Source organism: Manis javanica, chromosome 2 (assembly GCF_040802235.1).
Source record: "Manis javanica isolate MJ-LG chromosome 2, MJ_LKY, whole genome shotgun sequence".
NCBI classification, from domain to species: Eukaryota; Metazoa; Chordata; class Mammalia; order Pholidota; family Manidae; genus Manis; species Manis javanica.
Window position 1 is genome coordinate 138,634,186 of NC_133157.1, and position 20,745 is coordinate 138,654,930.

The window sequence follows — 20,745 nt, forward strand, 5'->3', positions numbered from 1 at the left end:
ATTCTATGTATATCAGCTATGCATGAGGCACAAATAATGTCACATCTCCGAATTTTGTACTGTTACCTGGATATGTTCACAATAGGAGAAAATCCTGCTTTTTTTCCCTGGGTACTACCCCTATACTCTCCCCCCTGAATTTTCCAAGAACCTAAGGGTTTCCCTAAGACCAAAGAGACAGTGCTCTTTCATAAGTCCCTTGGAGGGGGCGGGAAAGGACACTCTATGTTCTGTTGTTTCCACTGCTTGTACTGCTGCAGCATTGCTACTGAAATGGCCCTGCAGGCAGTCCTGATTGACCTTTGCTCCCAGGATGTCCTTGCCTTTCTAGATTCCTCTCTTCATGGTGATCCACACTAGACTGGAAAAGCCACACCTTTTCTCAGTTCACGTACATATGCTTGTACGTTCAGCCACTATTCCAGAGCATGAGCTTCCTGTTCTGGCAGCTGGGCCTGCTAGCTTCAGCAACACACTTTTCTGCACACCCTCAAAAGCCTTATGGAGAGCCTGCACCCTAGCCTGAGACCCTCACAATGACTCACCCTTTGAGGATATTGTCTGTCCTGTTTGCCGATATTAGGTGGGACCATTAGCTGCAGATATTAGCAGAGAGGTTCAGATAAGGCTGCAGGAAGAGATTAGACTTGCCTTCTCCTAGGATGTTCTGTACCCACAGGGTAGCAGGTTTCTTAGGTCATGGAACACCCCATATTGCCCTGACCTAAATAGTGGGACCAGTTTGCCTGAGATTCCATAATTAAGGTTCACCCCTTAAGTGGTCTGTTTTCCATAATAATGAAAATTTCCAAAGTGCCTTGAGTGGAGTTCAGGTTTCAAAATACTTTCAGATTCTGCCTCACAAGAAAGCCAGCCACTCAACAGGAATCTCTGAATCTCAAGTAGGTTACTTGGCATTAGGAGAGCTAAGCCCCATCCATGTCTCATCAGAATCCACATGTACAAGAGTAGGGGTAAGTCTTTCAAGTCAACTGGAGATGACATGGAGATGAAACATCGTTCAGATAAAGACCTGCTAGTTCAGAGTTTGAGTAGATGGAGAGGAAAAAGTAGCAGTCGGCGCCAGGTTTTGACTTCTATTGTTTTGTGCCCTCGGTGTGATTAGCTACAATGATAGGGGACAATGCTGTCATCCAACTTAATGAGGTAGTATATTTATAAGTTACTTATCCCCTAAATTACCACAAAGAAAGAACAGTTAACCAAAAATAATAACGTCTTCTGAACACGGCAGCTAACTTGTTAGAACGTGTGAAAACCCACTGGGTTTTATTTGGTATTCCAAAATAGTTTCAAGTTGAAGAGCAAATCATTCCATTCCTTGAGTGTTCCTGTGAGCATTTTGGGGGTATAGTAGCTTATGAAACCCTTGCAACAACTTTGTAAAATGAGGCGGCAAGATCCCTACTTTCTAGAGCAAGATCCCTAATTTCTAGAGCAAGACTTTGAATTGAAGAGAAGCAGCTTGTCCAATAACAAATAGCTGTTGGTTATAGAGCTAGGCCTTCTGAGTTCAAGACACATCCGTCCGTTATGGCACGCTAAGTCTGACTCATTTACTGAGCTATAGTGCCCTCAGTTCATGACTGGTCCACCTTTCTATCTTACTGCTTGTCATATTTAATTATTTGCTTAATAAAAAGTTTGTAACACTTAGAAATTTGGAGTATATGGGCTAATTAAGGCTTTGTATTACCTGTTATTATCCAAAATACTCTTAGGAATGTTATTTGGTAAATGTTTCTCAAATCAGTACTAAAGTAGTAATATTGTTTGTAACCTTTCTTTACACATAGCATTTGCCAACTAATTGATATGTACAAAGTGGAAGGGGAATTAAAAATTCTTCTCAAAATAATTGAAACTTCTCCAGGTAAGAGTTGAGATACTGAATTGCCCTTGGTGGTCTACCATAGATAAAGTAAGAATAAGGGAGTTTTGATAATGAAAGACCAATGAAGAAAAATAGTGTATAAGTTACATGTATATTTTTTCTTTCTTAATTTGTTTCTTAATAGTTCAATATTCAGAATTATTTTTAAAGCTAATGTAGCTAACTTAAAATTTGAGATGCTGTTTATTTCAATTGTCTGAAAAGGAATTCATTTAGTCATGACCCCTAAAATTGTATATGTCTGTGTACATAAAAGATTTTTAAGTTAAATGTTGTATCTTTCCTCTATAATCACATTATAACAAATTGAACTTGTCATAATAAAGTAGAAAATAAGGTAAAAATTGATAAATAAAAATAGAATATTTTACAGCAAATGAATTACATTTAGTACATGAATGTTTCTTATTACATACTGATTTATCTCACTAATAAAAATAACTGTCTTTGAAACTGGGAACACAGCAATACCTTCCTGGAAGAACCATACATAAATGGCAGACACTCAGAACTTCACTGGTGTGCAGCAGTACTGCTGAGACAGGCTCTTAAAGACGCCTACTAGAAGTAAGGGAGTCAGAAAAGCCATGCCTCATTGAGAAACGCAGCTTATTTTACATACTGTTACACTAACATGGCCTGTTACCAGCTTCATACCTCATTAAGTCAAACCAGAATGAGAGAGACCAGGTGCTGTCACATCTGCTAAGTGGGGCCATAATAGTTTGAAAGCAGTCATAGACAAGACATAAGTGAGTAATAAGCATGACTGCTCCCAGACGACTGTTTCGAAGCCAGATGGCAGACTGGATTTGGCCTGTGGGCCACAGCTTGATGACCCTTCATATAGAGGACACAGTGAAGGAAAACACAGAAGGTGACACAGCCAAAGGAAGTTTTTGTTTCTTTGGACTCATATCAGCCCATCTTGAGGTACTGAAATGAACACAGTCCGGGTGCTCAATTTATTCAACTTCCAATGTTGGCCATTTGTGACACAGAGAGAGGGAGAGAGGTCTTTGATTATTAAAAATGGGAAAAGTAATTATACCCTAATAAATATTGGTAGACTTTTAGAATAGTAATTCTGAAATGTTTTGGTCTTAGGATTCCTCTGTATTATTAAAATTACTGAGATTTCCTAGGAACTTTTAGTTAAATGGGTTGTATCTATTGATAGTCATATTAGAAGTTAAAACTGAAACATTTTAAATACAAATGTACATGATCATACATCACATTAGCCGTTAGAGCTCTGATGTTATCACATACCATATCTCTGGAACATTACACTGTATGCTTGTAAAGGGAATGAGAATGGAAATGGCAAGTAACATTGAGCTTTATAGCAAAAATACTTGGACCTCTTGGACCCCATGAGCAGATGGATCTTGGGACTCCAGGGACTCCCAGGTAATGCTTCACAACCACCGCTTTAAGCCAGGCCGGGCTCATGGATGAAACTTTTACCAGTCCTTGTGATGGAAGGGCTTCAAAGTTTCCATCCAAATTTCTTTTTTTGCTCACTTGCTTAAAATTTAGAGTTTAAATCTGATGATTTTATCTTAAAGAAAAAATAATTTTGTTATATATTCATTTCCTAACTCATGGCACTCTATACTCTGGAGTTGACTTGCCCTCTTTTAACTTGGAAACAGGTCACTCAAGGCTGTCTTTTCGCACATAAACTGACTGTGCTTATTCAGGTTTAACAAGTGAATTCTGAACATCCTGGTGCATACTGTAATTAAAGTGATGCCATTCACTGACAACTTTTTTAAAACCTATGTCTCTATAGCACCCAATAACCATTATGCACGTTTAAATGTAAAATAAGTGGTTACCCATAAATTTCATTAATAATGAAATTCATACCTTATAGAATCTTAATTCCTCATTAAGCTCTACAGAATATAGAATAGGTAATAGAGATTGATGAGCAAGTCAAAGTAAGTGATAGTAGAAAATATAAAAGTAGAAATAAATGAGGGACTGTGGTTAGTTAATTAGGCTTCCCTACGTGAATACCAGTACAGGGCATGTAAAATGGGAATTAGGAGAAAGAGTAATTTCTTCTAGGCTAGTATTGAGAATATACTTAAGAGTGTGTAGCAGGATTGTGTTTAGAGTTTAGGGACTGTTTTGGGAAATTAGATAGATAGCTAAAGACTGCCTACTCAGACCAAACATAGTCTCCTAGTTTTATTTTTATAGCCCTGAATTCACAAGTATTAGTTACAGCTACATTAAGTGTAACTAAAAGAGCACCTTCCAAAGCCAAAAATTAAAATATTCCTTGTCTTTTCTATGACTTTATGTAATTTAGAGTTGGCTCGACCAGGAGTAATGGGAAATATTGGTAATTGACTACACAGTGCCGCCTCCTATATGTACACAGTCTATCAACTTGTCTTATAATTTTTTGTTATCATTAATCTACAGTTACATGAAGAACATTATGTTTACTAGGCTCCACTCTTCACCAAGACACCCCATGTCACCCCATTACAGTCATTTCACCAGCATAGTAAGATGCTATAGAATCACTACTTGTCTTCACTGTGTTGCACCTCCCTCCCTATGCCTGCCCTACATTATACATGCTAATCGTAAGGCCCTCTTTCTTTTTCCCCACACTTATCCCTCCCTTCCCACATATTCTTCCTAATCCCTTTCCCTTTGGTAACTGCTAGTCTATTCTTGGGTTCTGTGATTCTGCTGCTGTTTTGTTCCTTCAGTTTTTCTTTGTTCTTATACTCCATCTATGAGTGAAATCATTTGATACTTGTCTTTCTCCACCTGGCTTATTTCACTGGGAATAATATGCTCTAGCTCCATCCATGTTATTGCAAATGGTAGGATTTGTTTTCTTCTTATGGCTGAATAATATTCCACTGTGTATATGTACCACATCTTCTTTATCCATTCATCTACTGATGGACAGTTAGGTTGTTTCCATTTCTTGGCTATTCTAAACAGTGCTGCAATAAACAGGGGTGCATCTGTATTTTTCAAACTGGGCTACTGTGTTCGTAGGGTAAATTCCTAGGAGTGGAATTCTTGGATCAAATGGTATTTCTATTTTGAGCATTTTGAGGAACCTCCATACTGCTTTCCACAATGGTTGAACTAATTTACATTCCCACCAGCAGTGTAGAAGGGTTCCCCTTTTCTCCACAACCTTGCCAACATTTATTGTTGTTTGTCTTTTGGATGGTGGCGATCCTTACTGGTGTGAGGTAATATCTCATAGTGTTTTAATTTGCATTTCTCTGATGACTAGCGATGTGGAGCATCATTTCATGTTTCTGTTAGCCATCTGAATTTCTTCTTTGGAGAACTGTCTATTCTGCTCCTCTAACCATTTTTTTATTGGATTATTTGCTTTTTGTTTCTTGAGGTGTATGAGCTCTTTATATATTTTGGATGTGAACGCTTTATCAGATCTGTCATTTATGAATATATTTTCCCATACTGTAGGGTACCTTTTTGTTCTATTGATGGTGTCCTTTGCTGTACAGAAGCTTTTCAGCTTGATATAGTCCCACTGGTTCATTTTTGCTTTAGTTTCCCCTTCCTGGGGAGATATGTTCATGAAGAAGTTGCTCATGTTTACATCCAAGAGATTTTTGCCTATGTTTTTTTCTAGGAGTTTTACAGTTTCATGACTTACATTCAGGTCTTTGATCCATTTTGAATTTACTTGTGTATATGGGTTTAGACAGTGACCAGTTTCATTCTCTTACATCTAGTTGTCCAGTTTTGCCAGCACCATCTTTTGAAGAGACTGCCATTTCCCCATTGTATGTCCATGGCTCCTTTATTGTATATTAATTGACCATATATGTTTGGGTTAATGTCTGGAGTCTCTATTCTGTTCCACTGGTTTGTAACTCTGTTCTTGTGCCAGTACCAAATTATCTTGATTACTGTGGCTTTGTAGTAGAGCTTGAAGTTGGGGAGCGAGATGCCTCCCACTTCATTCTTCCTTCTCAGGACTGTTTTGGCTATTTGGGGTCTTTGGTGTTCCCATACGAATTTGTTCCCATATGAATTTTTGAACAATTTGTTCCAGTTCATTGAAGAATGTTGTTGGTAATTTGATAGGGATTGCATCAAATCTCTTTATTTCTTTGGGCAGTATGGCCATTTTGATGATATTGATTCTTCCTAGCCAAGAGCATGGGATGAGTTTCTATGTGCTAGTGTCCTCTTTAATATTTCTTAGGAGTGTCTTATAGATTTCAAGGTATAGGTCTTTTACTTCCTTGGTTAGGTTTATTCCTAGGTATTTTATTCTTTTTGATGCTATTGTGAATAGAATTGTTTTCCTGATTTCTCTTTCTATTAGTTCATTGTTAGTGTATAGGAAATCCACAGATTTCTGTGTGCTAATTTTGTATCCTGCAACTTTGCTGTATTCTGATATCAGTTGTAGTAGTTTTGGAGTGGAGTCTTTAGGGTTTTTTATGTACAGTATCATGTCATCTGCAAATAGTGACAGCTTAAGTTCTTCTTTACCAATTTGGATTGGTTGTATTTTGTTGTTTTGTCTAATTGCCGTGGCTAGGACCTCCAGTACTATGTTGACTAACAGTGGGGAGAGTGGGCATCCCTGTCTTGTTCCTGATCTCAGAGGAAAAGCTTTCAGCTTCTTGCTGTTAAGTAGGATGTTGGCTGTGGGTTTGTCATATATAGACTTTATTATGTTGAGGTACTTGCCCTCTATACCTATTTTGCTGAGAGTTTTTATCATGAATGGATGTTGAATTCTGTTGAATGCTTTTACAGCATCTATGGAGATGATCATGTGGTTTTTGTCTTTCTTTTTATTTATGTGGTGGATAATGTTGATGGATTTTCAGATGTTGTACCATCCTTGCATCTCTGGGATGAATCCCACTTGGTCATGGTGTATGATCCTTATGATGTATTTTTGAATTTGGTTTGCTAATATTTTTTTGAGTATTTTTGCATTTACATTCATCAGGGATATTGGTCTGCAATTTTCTTTTTTGGTGGTGTCTTTGCCTGGTTTTGGTGTTAAGGTGATGTTGGCTTCATAGAATGAGTTTGGGAAAAATCCCTCCTTTTCTATATTCTGGAAAACTTTAAGAAGAATGGGTTTTATGTCTTCTCTGTATGTCTGATAAAATTCCGAGGTAAATCCATCTGGCCCGGGGGTTTTGTTCCTGGGTAGGTTTTTGATTACTGCTTCAATTTCTTTGCTGGTAATTGGTTTGTTTAGATTTTGTTTTTCTTCCTTGGTCAGCCTTGGAAGGTTGTGTTTCTCTAAGAAGTTGTCCAATTCTCCTAGGTTTTCCAGCTTGTTAGCGCATAGATTTTCATAGTATTCTCTAATAATTCTTTGTATTTCTGTGGGGTCCATCGTGATTTTTCCTTTCTCGTTTCTGATTCTGTTGATGTGTGTTGATTCTCTTTTTCTCTTAATAAATCTGGCTAGAGGTGTATCTATTCTGTTTATTTTCTTGAAGAACCAGCTCTTGGTTTCATTGATTTTTTTCTATTGTTTTATTTTTCTCAACTTTATTTATTTCTTCTCTGATCTTTACTATGTCCCTCCTTCTGCTGACTTTAGGTCTCATTTGTTCTTCTTTTTCCAATTTCAATAATTGTGTCTTTAGACTATTCATTTGGGATTGTTCTTCCTTCTTTAAATATGCCTGGGTTGCTATATAATTTCCTCTTAAAAATGCTTTTACTGTGTCCCACAGAAGTTGGGGCTTTGTGTTGTTGTCATTTCTTTCCATATATTGCTTGATCTGTATTTTGATTTGGTCATTGATCCATTGATTATTTAGGAGCATGTTGTTAAGCCTCCATGTGTTTGTGAGCCTTTTTGCTTTCTTTGTAAAATTTATTTCTAGTTTTATACCTGTGGGTCTGAGAAGTTGGTTGGTAGAATTTCTTTTTTAATTTACTGAGGCTCTTTTTGTGGCCTAGTATGTGGTCTATTTTGGAGAATGTTCCATTTGCACTTTAGAAGAATGTGTATCCTGTCCTTTTGGTGTGTAGAGTTCTATAGATGTCTATGCAGTCCATCTGTCCTAGTGTGTTGTTCAGTGCCTCTGTGTCCTTACTTATTTTCTGTCTGGTGGATCTGTCCTTTGGAGTGAGTGGTATGTTGAAGTCTTTTAAAATAAATGCATTGCCTTCTATTTCCTCCTTTAATTCTGTATTTGTTTCACATATGTTGGTGCTCCTGTATTGGGTGCGTATGTATTTATAATGGTTACGTCCTCTTGTTGGAATGACCCATTTATCATTATATAATGTCCTTCTTTATCTCTTATGACTTTCTGTGTTTTGAAGTCTATTTTGTCTGATAGTAGTACTGCAATACCTGCTTTTTTCTCTGTGTTGTTTGCATGAAATATCCTTTTCCATCCCTTGACTTTTAGTCTGTGCATGTGTTTCGGTTTGAGGTGAGTCTCTTGTAAGCAGCATATAGATGGGTCTTGCTTTTTTTATCCATTCTATTACTCTGTGTCTTTTGATTGGTGCATTCAGTCCATTTGCATGTAGGGTGATTATTGAAAGATATGTACTTACTGCTATTGCAGGCTGTAGGTTCATGGTTACCAAAGGTTCAAGGTTAGGTTCTTTACTATCTTACTGTCTAAATTCACTCACTTATTGTGCTAATATAAACACAGTCTGATGGTTATTTCTCTCCCTTCTTATTCCTCCTCCTCCATTCTTTGTACATTAGGTGGTTTATTTGTGTGTTCTTTGTTGTTTCCTTTGACTGCTTTTGGGGGTAGTTGATTTCATTTTTTGCCTTTAGTTAATATTTGATAGTTCTGCTTTTTTAGCTGTGATTTTATTTTCTCTGGTGACATCTGTTTAGCCTTTGGAGTGCTTCCATCTAGAGCAGTCCCTCTAAAATACCCTTTAGAGGTGGTTTGTGTTAGGCAAAGTCCCTAAACTTGCTTGTTTGGGAATTTTTTAATCCCTCCTTCATATTTAAATGAAAATCTTGCTGGATACAGTATCCTTGGTTCAATGCCCTTCTGTTTCATTGCATTAAATATGTTGTGCCATTCTCTTCTGGCCTGTAAGGTTTCTGTTGAGAAGTCTGATGTTAAACTGATGAGTTTTCCTTTGTAGGTGACCTTTTTCCTGTCTCTAGATGCTTTTAAAACTCTTTCCTTGTCCTTGATCTTTGCCATTTTAATCATTATGTGTCTTGGTGTTGTCCTCCTTGGGTCCCTTGTGTTGGGAGTTCTGTGTACTTCTGTGCTCTGAATGATTATTTCCTCCCCCAGTTTGGGTAATTTTCAGCAATTATTTCTTCAAATACACTTTCTATCCCTTTTCTCTCTCCTCTTTTGGTACCCCTATAATGTGTCTATTGTTCCTTTTGGATTGGTCACACAGTTCTCTTAATATTGTTTCATTCCTGGAGATCCTTTTATCTCTCTCTCTGTGTCAGCTTCTATGTGTTCCTGTTCTCTGGTTTCTATTCAATCAATGGCCTCTTGCATATTTTCCATTCTGCTTATAAATCCTTCCAGAGATTGTTTCATTTCTGTGATCTCCTTCCAGATATCATCCCTTACCTCTTCCATATTTCTCTGCAGCTCCATCAGCATGGTTAAAACCTTTATTTTGAATTCTTTTTCAGGGAGATTGGTTAGGTCTATCGCCCCAGATTCCATCTCAGGGGAGGATGTCTGGGTTGGTCTGGTCTGTGTCAAATTATTCTGCCTTTTCATGGTGATAGAGGTAGTTGTGGGGAACTGACACATGTGGGGGCTGCGAGAATGTCCCTTCTTGCTGGTATGTGGCCTTCCTCTCCTGGGAGAATGGTGATCGCTAGTGGCTTGTGCTAGGCAGCTGTACGTAGACGGGGTTAGTTAATTAGGCTTACCTATGTGAATGGCAGTACAAGGCATGTAAAATGCCCATGTAAGCAGTGAGGGAGCAGTGTGTTTCAGTGGGGAGGGGAGGATGTAGGAGTGCTTCTCTGATAAACACGTTGTGTAAGTTAGCCAAATTTGTATCATTACTTACAGACTAACACATGGAAACCTTGTTTTCCAATTTTTCAGGTTCGGACTCTCCTGCTATCACTGTTAGTGACGTGTCCAGTCAAACACCTGGGGATCTGAAAAATGAAGGTTAGTGTCCATTTGTGTCACTGTCAATGAACAAAAATCAGTCGGCATCCACAGAATTTGGACAGATGACCTACAGAGATAAAGGAAAGATTAATATTGGAGCTGTGTTTCTGTTAGAGGATTATAAACTCTGACCTTTGTGAATCACAGCTTCCAGAGGACAGAGAGAACACAGAAGGTAAGAAAAAAGCATAGGGAATTCAACCCCTGATCACCTCTGCATGGCTTCATATAGTTTTGATTTTTCAAAAATCATTTTGTGGCAAAATCTTTGTGGTTTCTCTTTGTATGCAACCTACAAGCAAACAGAATACCTTTTAGCAAGAATTGGCATTCTTTCGCTCCCAAAACAATATATAAATAACAAAGAATTAGGAGAAAGAGTAATTTCTTCTAGGCTGGTATTGAGAACATACTTAAGAGTGTGTAGCAGGATTATGTTTAGAGTTTAGGGACTGTTTGGGAAACTAGGTAGATAGCTAAAGATTGCCTACTCAGACCAAATGTAGTCTCCTAGCTTTATTTTTATAGCCCTGAATTCACAAGTATTAGTTACAGCTACATTAAGTGTAACTAAAAGAGCACCTTCCAAAGCCAAAACTTAAAATATTCCTTGTATTTTCTTTGACTTTATGTAATTTAGAGTTGACTTTCCCAGGAGTAATGGGAATTATTGGGAATTTGCTACACTGTGCCACCTCTGATATGTACACATACTCTGTCAACTTGTCTTAAAATTTTCTAATGAATAAATAATTCACAAGGAGTGTTGGCTATTTTGAGGATTGTATCATTTAAAACTAATACACAAAAAAACAATTTTAATACTGCTAGGATAGCCAGTCTGTTATTAACCACATGTAATGTGTCTGCTGATTAACCACATGTAATGTGTATTCTAACTTTATGCACCAGTTAATTCAGTGCCCTTCATCAGTCATAGGCTCAGCTATCTACTAAAATATTATATAATATTTTTCCTACCCCTATAGTTTTATCTTCTTTTTCTTTTTACCTTTAGAATTAACAATGTAGTTTACTAAAGATTTTTAGTTATATCCTGGAGTAGTGATGACATTGAGCTGTCAGCCCAGTTGTTTACCCGTACAACTGACTTGTTTGCTCTATTTCCTCGCAAGTTGGGCAGACCCAAAAAGCAGGATATTTAAAACAAAACACCTACACAAGCTCCTGCTTCATTGGAAGATGTGAGATGGAATAACTACAGAATTAAATATAAGCAACTTAGAACAGTTCATGTGGACCATTGCTCTTCTTAGCTGATACCTTTTACAAAGTAATGAGCAGAGTTAGTTTTCCAGGGACCTTAATTTTATTATGAGCCCTGGTAATTTTATATCCTAAATATATTTCCAGAAACATCTCAGTTCAGGCCTGTATCACCTTTATTTTGCAATATTACCTTATAATATGTCTCCTTCCATTTATTCGGTTGCCCTCATGACCTGTCTCAGCTGTAAATACAACACGAAGCACCCTAAAACACATTTATGTCCAGGCATCCAAAATTACATATAAGGAAGGCTTTGGTAATCTGACTCCTACCTAACTCCCTACCCTCAGCCTTTTCTACTGCCCACCCTCTTCTCTGGCATTCTGAACTGCTGGGCATGCCAGCCTAACCAATCCGTGTATTTCAGTCAGATAGTCACCCCATCATGTGCTGCTCTGCCTGTCTTGCAGTGGTCCTGCATGCTCTCCGCATTCCTGCCCACTACCGATTTGGTTCTGGCTAACCTCACTGTTTAAGTCAGCACAGGCATTATCTCTAAAAACCCGTTCCTGATTCCTGTTGTCCACAGTCTTCTTTAAACCTTTAAAGTACTTCGCTGGAACCCAATAAATAACAATTGAGTAAAGTAAATAATGACTATTTATACAAAGATGATTTACAAGACTGTCCCCTATAGTTTCGGAGCAAAGGGGACAAACACGTAGATGATAATTTACAGCTCATATGGTAAAGACATACAAGAAAAATCTATAAAACACTAAGGTAGGCCCAAAGAAACACCTATTCATAGGGGGAAAGACAGCCATAGTAAGGGAGGGCTTTGTACAGCAGTCTGAATCTTGTAAGAGGAAGAGGAGTTTGTCAAATAGTGCAGCCAAACATTTCAGGTAAAAGGAGGCGTGGTGTATACCCCAATAAAGTCACAGAATCTAATTTTGGTTCCTGAATAATGTAGCTGAAGCCTAGCATGTTGTTAAGATCGTACAATTCTGAGGTAGAAAATAGAGTATCTTGTGGCTTTATATGTTTCTTCTGCATTTTTATATTTTGTTTTGTTTCTGATTATTTTCTTTGATGTTGGATGGATGGATTTTTGAATGAGGCTTTTACATGTTTGTATGCTTTTATCCTGGCAAATTCTAGTATTTCCCAAGTGTTTGTTGAAGTTGTACGTAATTTAGAAGTATTTCCTAAATAAGTATTCACATAAAGATTAAGCTTAATTTAAACTCTCAATTGATAAAATGTTATTTTCTCTTTTTTTAAGAGTATGGCTTTTCTTTTATTGAACCATTCTGTTGTAGTTCAATTTAACTGAATATATCAATTTGTCAGCAGAACAAGACTTCATAATGATGTCAAAGAAAGAACGGCCTGATGGAAGTGACTATAACCACCCACAGGTATATAAAAACTTTTAATTTCTGGTTTAATATTATTGACTATTTGTTAATGTTGTAACATAGTTTAAATGAAATTACATTTTGAACTAGTCCTTCAGAGTCAATAGATCACTTAATAGGAAGTCTAAAATTTTACTACTTGCAAAAATGAATAAGGAATGTCATAGAACATCTGTTGATTTCTTTTAAAAAGGAAGGTTATGGGACAACCTTACTGACTTGCTCCCAGTGAACAGAATATGGTGAAGGTGATGCTGTATGAATTCCAAGGCTGGTTGGCTGGGATAGGCCAGGTGTTCCAGCTGTCCAGCCCAACTAAAGTCCCAGCCAGGGCCTGGCGCCAACAATCAGACATGTGAGTGAACTAGCCTCCAAATGACTCCAGCCTCAGCCTTCGAGCTGTCCCAGCTAAAGCTGAAGGATGCAGACAAGCTGTCCTGGCCACACTTTCCTGACGGAGGTTTGTGAATAAGATAATGTTATTTAAGCTACTGAACCTGGGAGTTCATTAGGGTAAAACAGATAAACAGAAAAGTGGTGAAAAAAAGGGACAATATGAAAACTAACTTATTTGTGGTGAACTGATTTTCAACAAGGGTGCCAAACAGTAGAAATAAGTCCCCTTTAAAACGGGTTATAATAAATGTTGAGATTAATTTATTAATGGAAAACAATGCTAATGAGAAGAAGCAGATGACAAGAAGATTTAAAAAGTATACCATATTCTTGGATTATATTGTTTAAATATTTTAACTATAGATTGTTATTCTTTGAAATGTCAGATTATATGAGTACTAAAATAAGAATGATTCAACCTAATTTTTATAATGCAGATTTAATTCAGATGAGGTTAAGGTAAATACATTAAACTTCAAGTCTTTTTTTTCACATTTAAATTTGCTTTCTGTAACACCGAGTCAAAACTAAGGGAAACAAATATGCTATAATTATTCAAATTATACTTACTTAAAAAACGCACTTTTAATTTGTTTTAAAGGATGAATCACAAAAGAGATTACAGCAGTGGAGAGAGAAGGATAATTCATTTAGAATGCAAATGGAACTCAGAATTAAAGATCTGGAATTTCAACTCTCCAAAAAAGTTTCTCAAGAAGATTCCATTAGAGCTGAATTGGAGAAATATAAACAATTACAACGAGAAGAAGTAAATACCAGCCTGTCATTGGCAAATCAACTAGACAAGTAAGTCAAAACAGAATCATAGAAAATGAATTAAGCTCATTAGTTTGCCTCTGAAGCATTATTCCTATGGAGCCAGGTTTGTAAGATTAGTAGGAATGAAAGCTAACTGGATAGTATATTCTGGAAAATGATATTTGTAAATGAACTTACATTTAAAATGTTCCGTCAAGACAGTTTTTGTACCCCTCTCCCCTTTCTTGGTTTTAAATGACTTTATTTTTTCCTTTTAATATTTTCATAGTTAACCTGATCTACTAGTCTTGAAGCTCATTGTTTCTGAAGCTTTGTAACTTAGACAGTGATATTATTATAAAATGACTTCCTAAAGAATACCTCTAAATAGAAATATTAATGAGTTTAACTATTTTTTGGAAGATTACATCTTAAACTCAAAGGGCCAAGTACTACTACTCAGCTGTCTTGCCTGAGGGCTTCAGCCCCAGGCAAGTTCACTATGAATTCAGTGAGATGGAGAAATGACAAGGGAACATTCTGGGGTTAAAAGGTTTCTACCCGGCTCTATTCTCCCATCAATAGTTGGACACTAGAATCACATGCACCCAACAGTCTGCAGGTCTGTAATCCACATCTCTGCCTCTGGGAAGGGTTCTTTATATAATGATTCTGCCACTAATAGCTTATTGCCTATGGGTGTGGAAGCAGTAGCCTATCAGCAGGCTGATTAAATCGACCAGTTTAGGTTCTGGTGAGGATCCTGACAATAGTAACTTCCATTTTCCTCACATTAGCACATCCGCTGCACGGAAGTTTTGTTTTCCTGATTGTAATCTTTGGTGTTATCACTAGAGGGCTTCATGGAACAAACTATCATAATTTTTCTACTCTACATAAAGGCATCCATCTGAAATAAAGACTGACATAGGGATGAACAGCACTATAATTCACAAAGTGGTTAAAAATAACACTGTGGGGGGAGGAGCCAAGATGACGAATGGCATGAGTAGGGCAGTGGAAATCTCCTCCCAAAACCATACATATTTTTTAAAATAAAAACAAATACAACTATTTCTAAAAGAGAGACCAGAAGATACAGTACAACAGCCAGGCTGCATCTACATTTGTGAGAACTCAGCATCTCACAAAGAGGGTAAGATACTAGCCATGGCCCGGTGGGACCTGAGCACCTCCACAACCCCAGCTCCCCAGCGGGAGAAAACGAGTCGCAACGGGGAGGGAGTGGGAGCCCAGGAGTGCTAAATACCCAGCCCTAGTCATCCACACCAGGAGCGCAGACACACAGTGCCTAGTGTGCTGGAAATTAGGGAAATGGAACAGTAAAATCTGCGAGCGGGTCCCCGCAAATGGTGCCCATTGGACAAAAGAAAAGCGAGTGCTTTTTCAAAGTCTTAAAGGAACAGGGGTCTCACAGCTGGATGGAAGGATCCTGGCACACTCAGCTCAGTAGCTGAGAACCCCAGAGAACTATGAGTGCCCTACCCCCTGTAAGGCAGCACAGCTCTTAGGCCCCTCACAACGATCAACAGCCTCCCCTCCATTCCCCCTCTGATGCAGCCCCGCCATGGCAGTGAGCAGCTTGGGAGCGGCCAGACCCACAGCAACTGCCCAGAGCCTACTCTGCAGCCATCAGGGGAAGACTCAGAGGCACCTTCTGTGCGCAGCTGCCCAGCACAAGCTCCTAGGGGTCGCTGTTCTCACAGGAAAGGAAGGCAAACAGCAAGCCAGAAGGGACTTTGTTCTCCCACCTGACATACACACCAAATGCCCAAGACTACCTCTATCGCCATGAAAAGGCAGAAGAATTTGATCCAGACAAGAATAACTCTGACATCTCCCGAGAGGGAACCTGGGGACATAGAATTAACCAATCTTCCTGAAAAAGAATTCAAACTAAAGGTCATAAGCATGCTGATGGAGCTACAGAGAAATGTTCAGGAGCTAATGGATAAAGTTGGGAGGGAGAATACAGAAATAAAACAGTCTCTGGAAGGACTTAGGAGCAGACTGGATGAGGTGCTAGAGGCCATTAATGTAATAGGAATCACAGAACAGGAACACAGAGAAGTTGACGCAGAGAGAGGTAAAAGGCTCTCCAGGAATGAAAGATTATGAAGAAGAGAACTCTGTGACCAATACAAATGGAACAATATTCACACTAGAAGGGTACCAGAAGAAGGAGAGAGAGAAAAAGAGATAGAAACTGTCTTTGAAGGAATAATTGCTGAAAACTTACCCAAACTGGGGGAGGAAATAGTCTCTCAGATGACAGAAGTCCACAGAATACCCAACAGAAGGGACCCAAGAAGGACAACACCAAGATACATAATAGTTAAAGTGGCAAAGATCAAGGACAAGGACAGAGTATTAAAGGTAGCCAGAGAGAGAAAAAAGGTCACCTACAAAGGAAAATCTTACAGGACAGAACAGAATGGCATGTATATTTAATGCAATGAAACAGAAGGGCCTTGAACCAGGAATACTGTATCCTGGAGGATTATCCCTGAATGATGGATTAAACAATTCCCAGACAAGCAAAAGTTGAGGGAATTTGCCTCCCACAAACCACCTCTACAGGGCATCTTACAGGGACTGCTCTAGATGGGAGCACTCCTAAGGCTAAATAGATGTCACCAGAGAAAATAAAATCACAGCAAAGAAAGCAGACCAACCAAATACTAACTAAAGGCAATAAATAAAATTAACTACTCACAAAAGCAATCAAAGGAAACACAAAAGAGCACAGAATAAAACTCCCAACATATAAAGAATGGAGGAGGAGGAATAAGAAGGTAGAGAAATATAGAAACATCAGATAGTGTTTACAATAGCTCAATAAGCAAGTTAAGTTAGATGGTAAGATAGTAAAGAAGCTAACCTTGAAAATTTGGTAACCATGAATCTAAAACCTGCAATGGCAATAAGTACATATATTTCAATAATCACCCCTAAATGTCAATGGACTGAATGCACCAATCAAAAGACACAGAGTAATAGAATGGGTAAAAAAGCAAGACCCATCTATATGCTGCTTACAAGAGACTCGTCTCAAACCCAAAGACATGCACAGACTAAAAGTAGAGTGATGGAAAAAGATGATTCATGCAAACAACAGAGAGAAAAAAGCAGGTGTTGCACTTTTAGTATAAGACAAAACAGAATTCAAAACAAAGAAAGTAAGAGATGAAGAAGGACATTACATAATGATAAAGGGGTCAGGACAAGAGGATATAACCATTATAAATTCTAAGAGGAAAGTATATAGCAATCCAGGCATATTTAAAGAACAAACCCAAATGAATCGTGTAAAGTGACAATTATTGAAATTGGAAAAAAAAGAACAAATGAGCCCTAAGGTCAGTAGAAGGAGGGACATAATTAAGGTAAGAGAAGAAATAAATAAAATTGAGAAGAACATAACAATAGAAAATATCAATGAAACCAAGAGCTGATTCTCTGAGAAAATAAACAAAATAGATAAGCCCCTAGCCAGACTTATTAAGAGTAAAAGAGAATCAACACACATCAACAGAATCAGAAACGAGAAAGGAAAAATCATGATGGAGCCCACAGAAATACAAAGAATTATTAGAGAATACTATGAAAACCAATATGCGAACAAGCTGGAAAACCTAGAGGAAATGGACTACTTCCTAGAAAAATACAACCTTCCAAGACTGACCAAGGAAGAAACAGAAAATCTAAATGGACAAATTACCAGCAAAAAAATTGAAGCGGTAATCAAAAAACTACCCAAGGGCATAACCCCGGGCCAGACAGATTTACCGTAGAATTTTATCAGACATTCAGAGAAGACATAATACCCATTCTCCTTAAAGATTTCCAAAAAAATTGAAGTGGAGGGAATACTCCCAAACTCATTCTATGAAGCCAGCATCACCCTAATACCAAAACCAAGAAAAGACCTCACCAAAAAAGAAAATTTCAGACCAATATCAAGGGATGGAACAAAGATGCAAAAATACTCAACAAAATATTAGAAAATTGAATTCAGAAATACATCAAGAGGATCATACACCATGACCAAGTGGGATTCATCCCAGAGATGCAAGGATGGTACAACATCTGAAAATCCATCAACATTATACACCACATAAATAAAAAGGAAGACAAAAACCACATGATAATCACCATACATGCTGCAAAAGCATTTGACAGAATTCAACATCCATTCAATGTAAAAACTCTCAGCAAAATAGGTATAGAGGGCAAGTACCTCAACATAATAAAGGCCGTATATGATAAGCCCACAGCCAACATCATACTGAAAAGTAAGAAGCTGAAAGCTTTTCCTCTGAGATCAGGAACAAGACAGGGATGCCCACTCTCCCCACTGTTAGTCAACATAGTACTGGAGGTCCTAGCCACGGCAATTAGACAAAACAACAAAATACAACCAATCCAAATTGGTAAAGAAGAACTTAAGCTGTCACTATTTGCAGATGACATGATACTGTACATAAAATACCCTAAAGACTCCACTCCAAAACTACTAGAACTGATATCAGAATTCAGCAAAGTTTCAGGATACAAAATTAATACACAGAAATCTTTGGCTTTCCTATACATTGACAATGAACTAACAGAAAGAGAAATCAGGAAAACAATTCCATTCACAATAGCATCAAACAGAATAAAATACAGAGGAATAAACCTAACCAAGGAAGTAAAAGACCTATACCCTGAAAACTACAAGACACTCTTGCAAGAAATTAAAGAAGACACTAACAAATGTAAAGCCAAGAGCCTATGCTCTTGGCTAGGAAGAATTAATATTGTCAAAATGGCCATCCTGCCCAAAGCAATCTATAGATTCAATGTAATCCCTATCAAAATACCAACAACATTATTCAAAAAACTGGAACAAATAGTTCTAAAATACATATGCAACCACCTAAGACACAAAATGGCCAAAGCAATACTGACAAGGAAAAATAAAGTGTGGGGGAATCTCACTCCCCAACTTCAAGCTTTACTACAAAGCCACATAAACAATACAATTTGGTAACAGCACAGGTTCAGAGCCACAAACCAGTGGAACAGAATAGAGACTCCAGATATTAACACAAACATACATGGTCCATTAATAGATGATAAAGGAACCATGGACATACAATGGGAAAACGACAGCCTCTTCAACACCTAGTATTAGCAAAACTGGACAGCTACATGTAAGAAAATGAAACTGGATCATTGTCTAACCCCATACACAAAAGTAAATTCAAAATGGATCACAGACCTGAATGTAAGTCATGAAACCATAAAACTCTTAGAAAAAATCATAGACAAAAATCTCTTGGATATAAACATGAGCAACGTCTTCATGAACATATGTCCCCAGGCAAAGGAAACTAAAGGAAAAATGAAAAAGTGGGACTATATAAAGCTGAATAGCTGCTGTACAGCAAAGGACACCATCAATAGAACAAAAAGGCATCCTACAGTATGGGAGAAGTTCATATAGGACAGATCTCATAAAGGGTTGACATCCAAAATATCTAAAGAGCTCATACACCTCTACAAACAAAAAGCAAATAATCCAATTAAAAAATGGGCAGAGGAGCTGAATAGACACTTCTCCAAAGAAGAAATTCATATGGCCAACGGACACATGAAAAGATGCTCCACCTCGCTAGTCATCAGAGAAATGTGAGTTAAAACCACAATGAGATATCACCTCACACCAGTAAGGATCGCCACCATCCAAAAGATAAACAACAACAAATGTTGGCAAGGTTTTGGAGAAAGGTAAACCCTCCTACACTGCTGGTGGGAATGTAAATTAGTACAACCATTGTAGAAAGCAGTATGGAGGTTTCTCAAAAAGCTCAAAATAGACATACCATTTTACCCAGGAATTCCACTTCTAGGAATTTACCCTAAGAACGCAGTAGCCCAGTTTGAAAAATACAGATGCACCCCTGTGTTTATCGCAGCACTATTTAGAATAGCCAAGAAATGGAAACAACCTAACTGTCCATCAGTAGATGAATGGATAAGGAAGATGTGGTACACAATGGAATATTATTCAGCCATAAGAAGAAAACAACTCCTACCATTTGGAATAACATGGATGGAACTAGAGCATATTATTCCCAGTGAAATAAGCCAGGTGGAGAAAGACAAGTATCAAATGATTTCACTCATAGGTGGAGTATAAGAACAAAGAAAAACTGAAGGAACAAAACAGCAGCAGAATCACAGAACCCAAGAATGGACTAACAGTTACCAAAGGGAAAGGGACTGGGGAGGATGGGTGGGAAGGGAGGGATAAGGATCGGGAAAAGAAAGGGGACATTATGATTAGCATGTATAATGTGGGGGGAGGCACAGGGAGGGCTATGCGTCACAGAGAAGAAAAGTAGTGTTTCTACAGCATCTTACTATGCTGATGGACAGTGACTGTAATGGGGTTTGTAGGGGGTACTTGGTGAAGGGGGTTCCTAGTAAACATAATGTTCCTCATGTAATTGCAGATTAATGATACGAAAATAAACAAATAATAACAACACTGTGGTCTGCCTGAGGGAGTACGTGGAAAACAGAAAGGATGGATACCTTGGTGACGATGTTACATGCTAACTGCCTCCAGAGCTATTTTATTCTTTGGTCACCCACACCCTTTTTCCTCCCCTACAGATTGTTGCTCTCAATTATGCCTCAGTGCCTAATGCCTAATTTCTCTGAGATAATGAGTGAGACATAAAGGGTGGTAAAAGCAAATGCTTGAAAATGTCTTTGATGGATGCTTTATCTTTTATCTCTAAACTGGTTTACTAAATAGGTTTAAGTGTTCCTCATGAATCTTGTAAATACAGCCATTCCAGA

At 37.9% G+C, this 20,745-nt stretch overlaps 1 protein-coding gene across 6 annotated transcripts in view; it reads left to right on the forward strand.

Annotated features, from left to right (window-relative positions):
• LOC140843023 (ankyrin repeat domain-containing protein 26-like) overlaps positions 1-20,745 on the forward strand; it is a 52,847-nt gene that overhangs the window by 26,889 nt on the left and 5,213 nt on the right. For 5 of the 6 annotated variants that reach the window (XM_073229496.1, XM_073229498.1, XM_073229495.1 and 2 more), the window contains 4 exons: positions 1,818-1,894; positions 9,991-10,059; positions 12,650-12,717; positions 13,715-13,920. In XM_073229496.1, coding sequence (XP_073085597.1) covers positions 1,818-1,894; positions 9,991-10,059; positions 12,650-12,717; positions 13,715-13,920 — 420 coding nt within the window. The remainder of the gene's footprint in view (positions 1-1,817; positions 1,895-9,990; positions 10,060-12,649; positions 12,718-13,714; positions 13,921-20,745) is intronic. The other variant, XM_073229499.1, reaches the window with a different exon arrangement.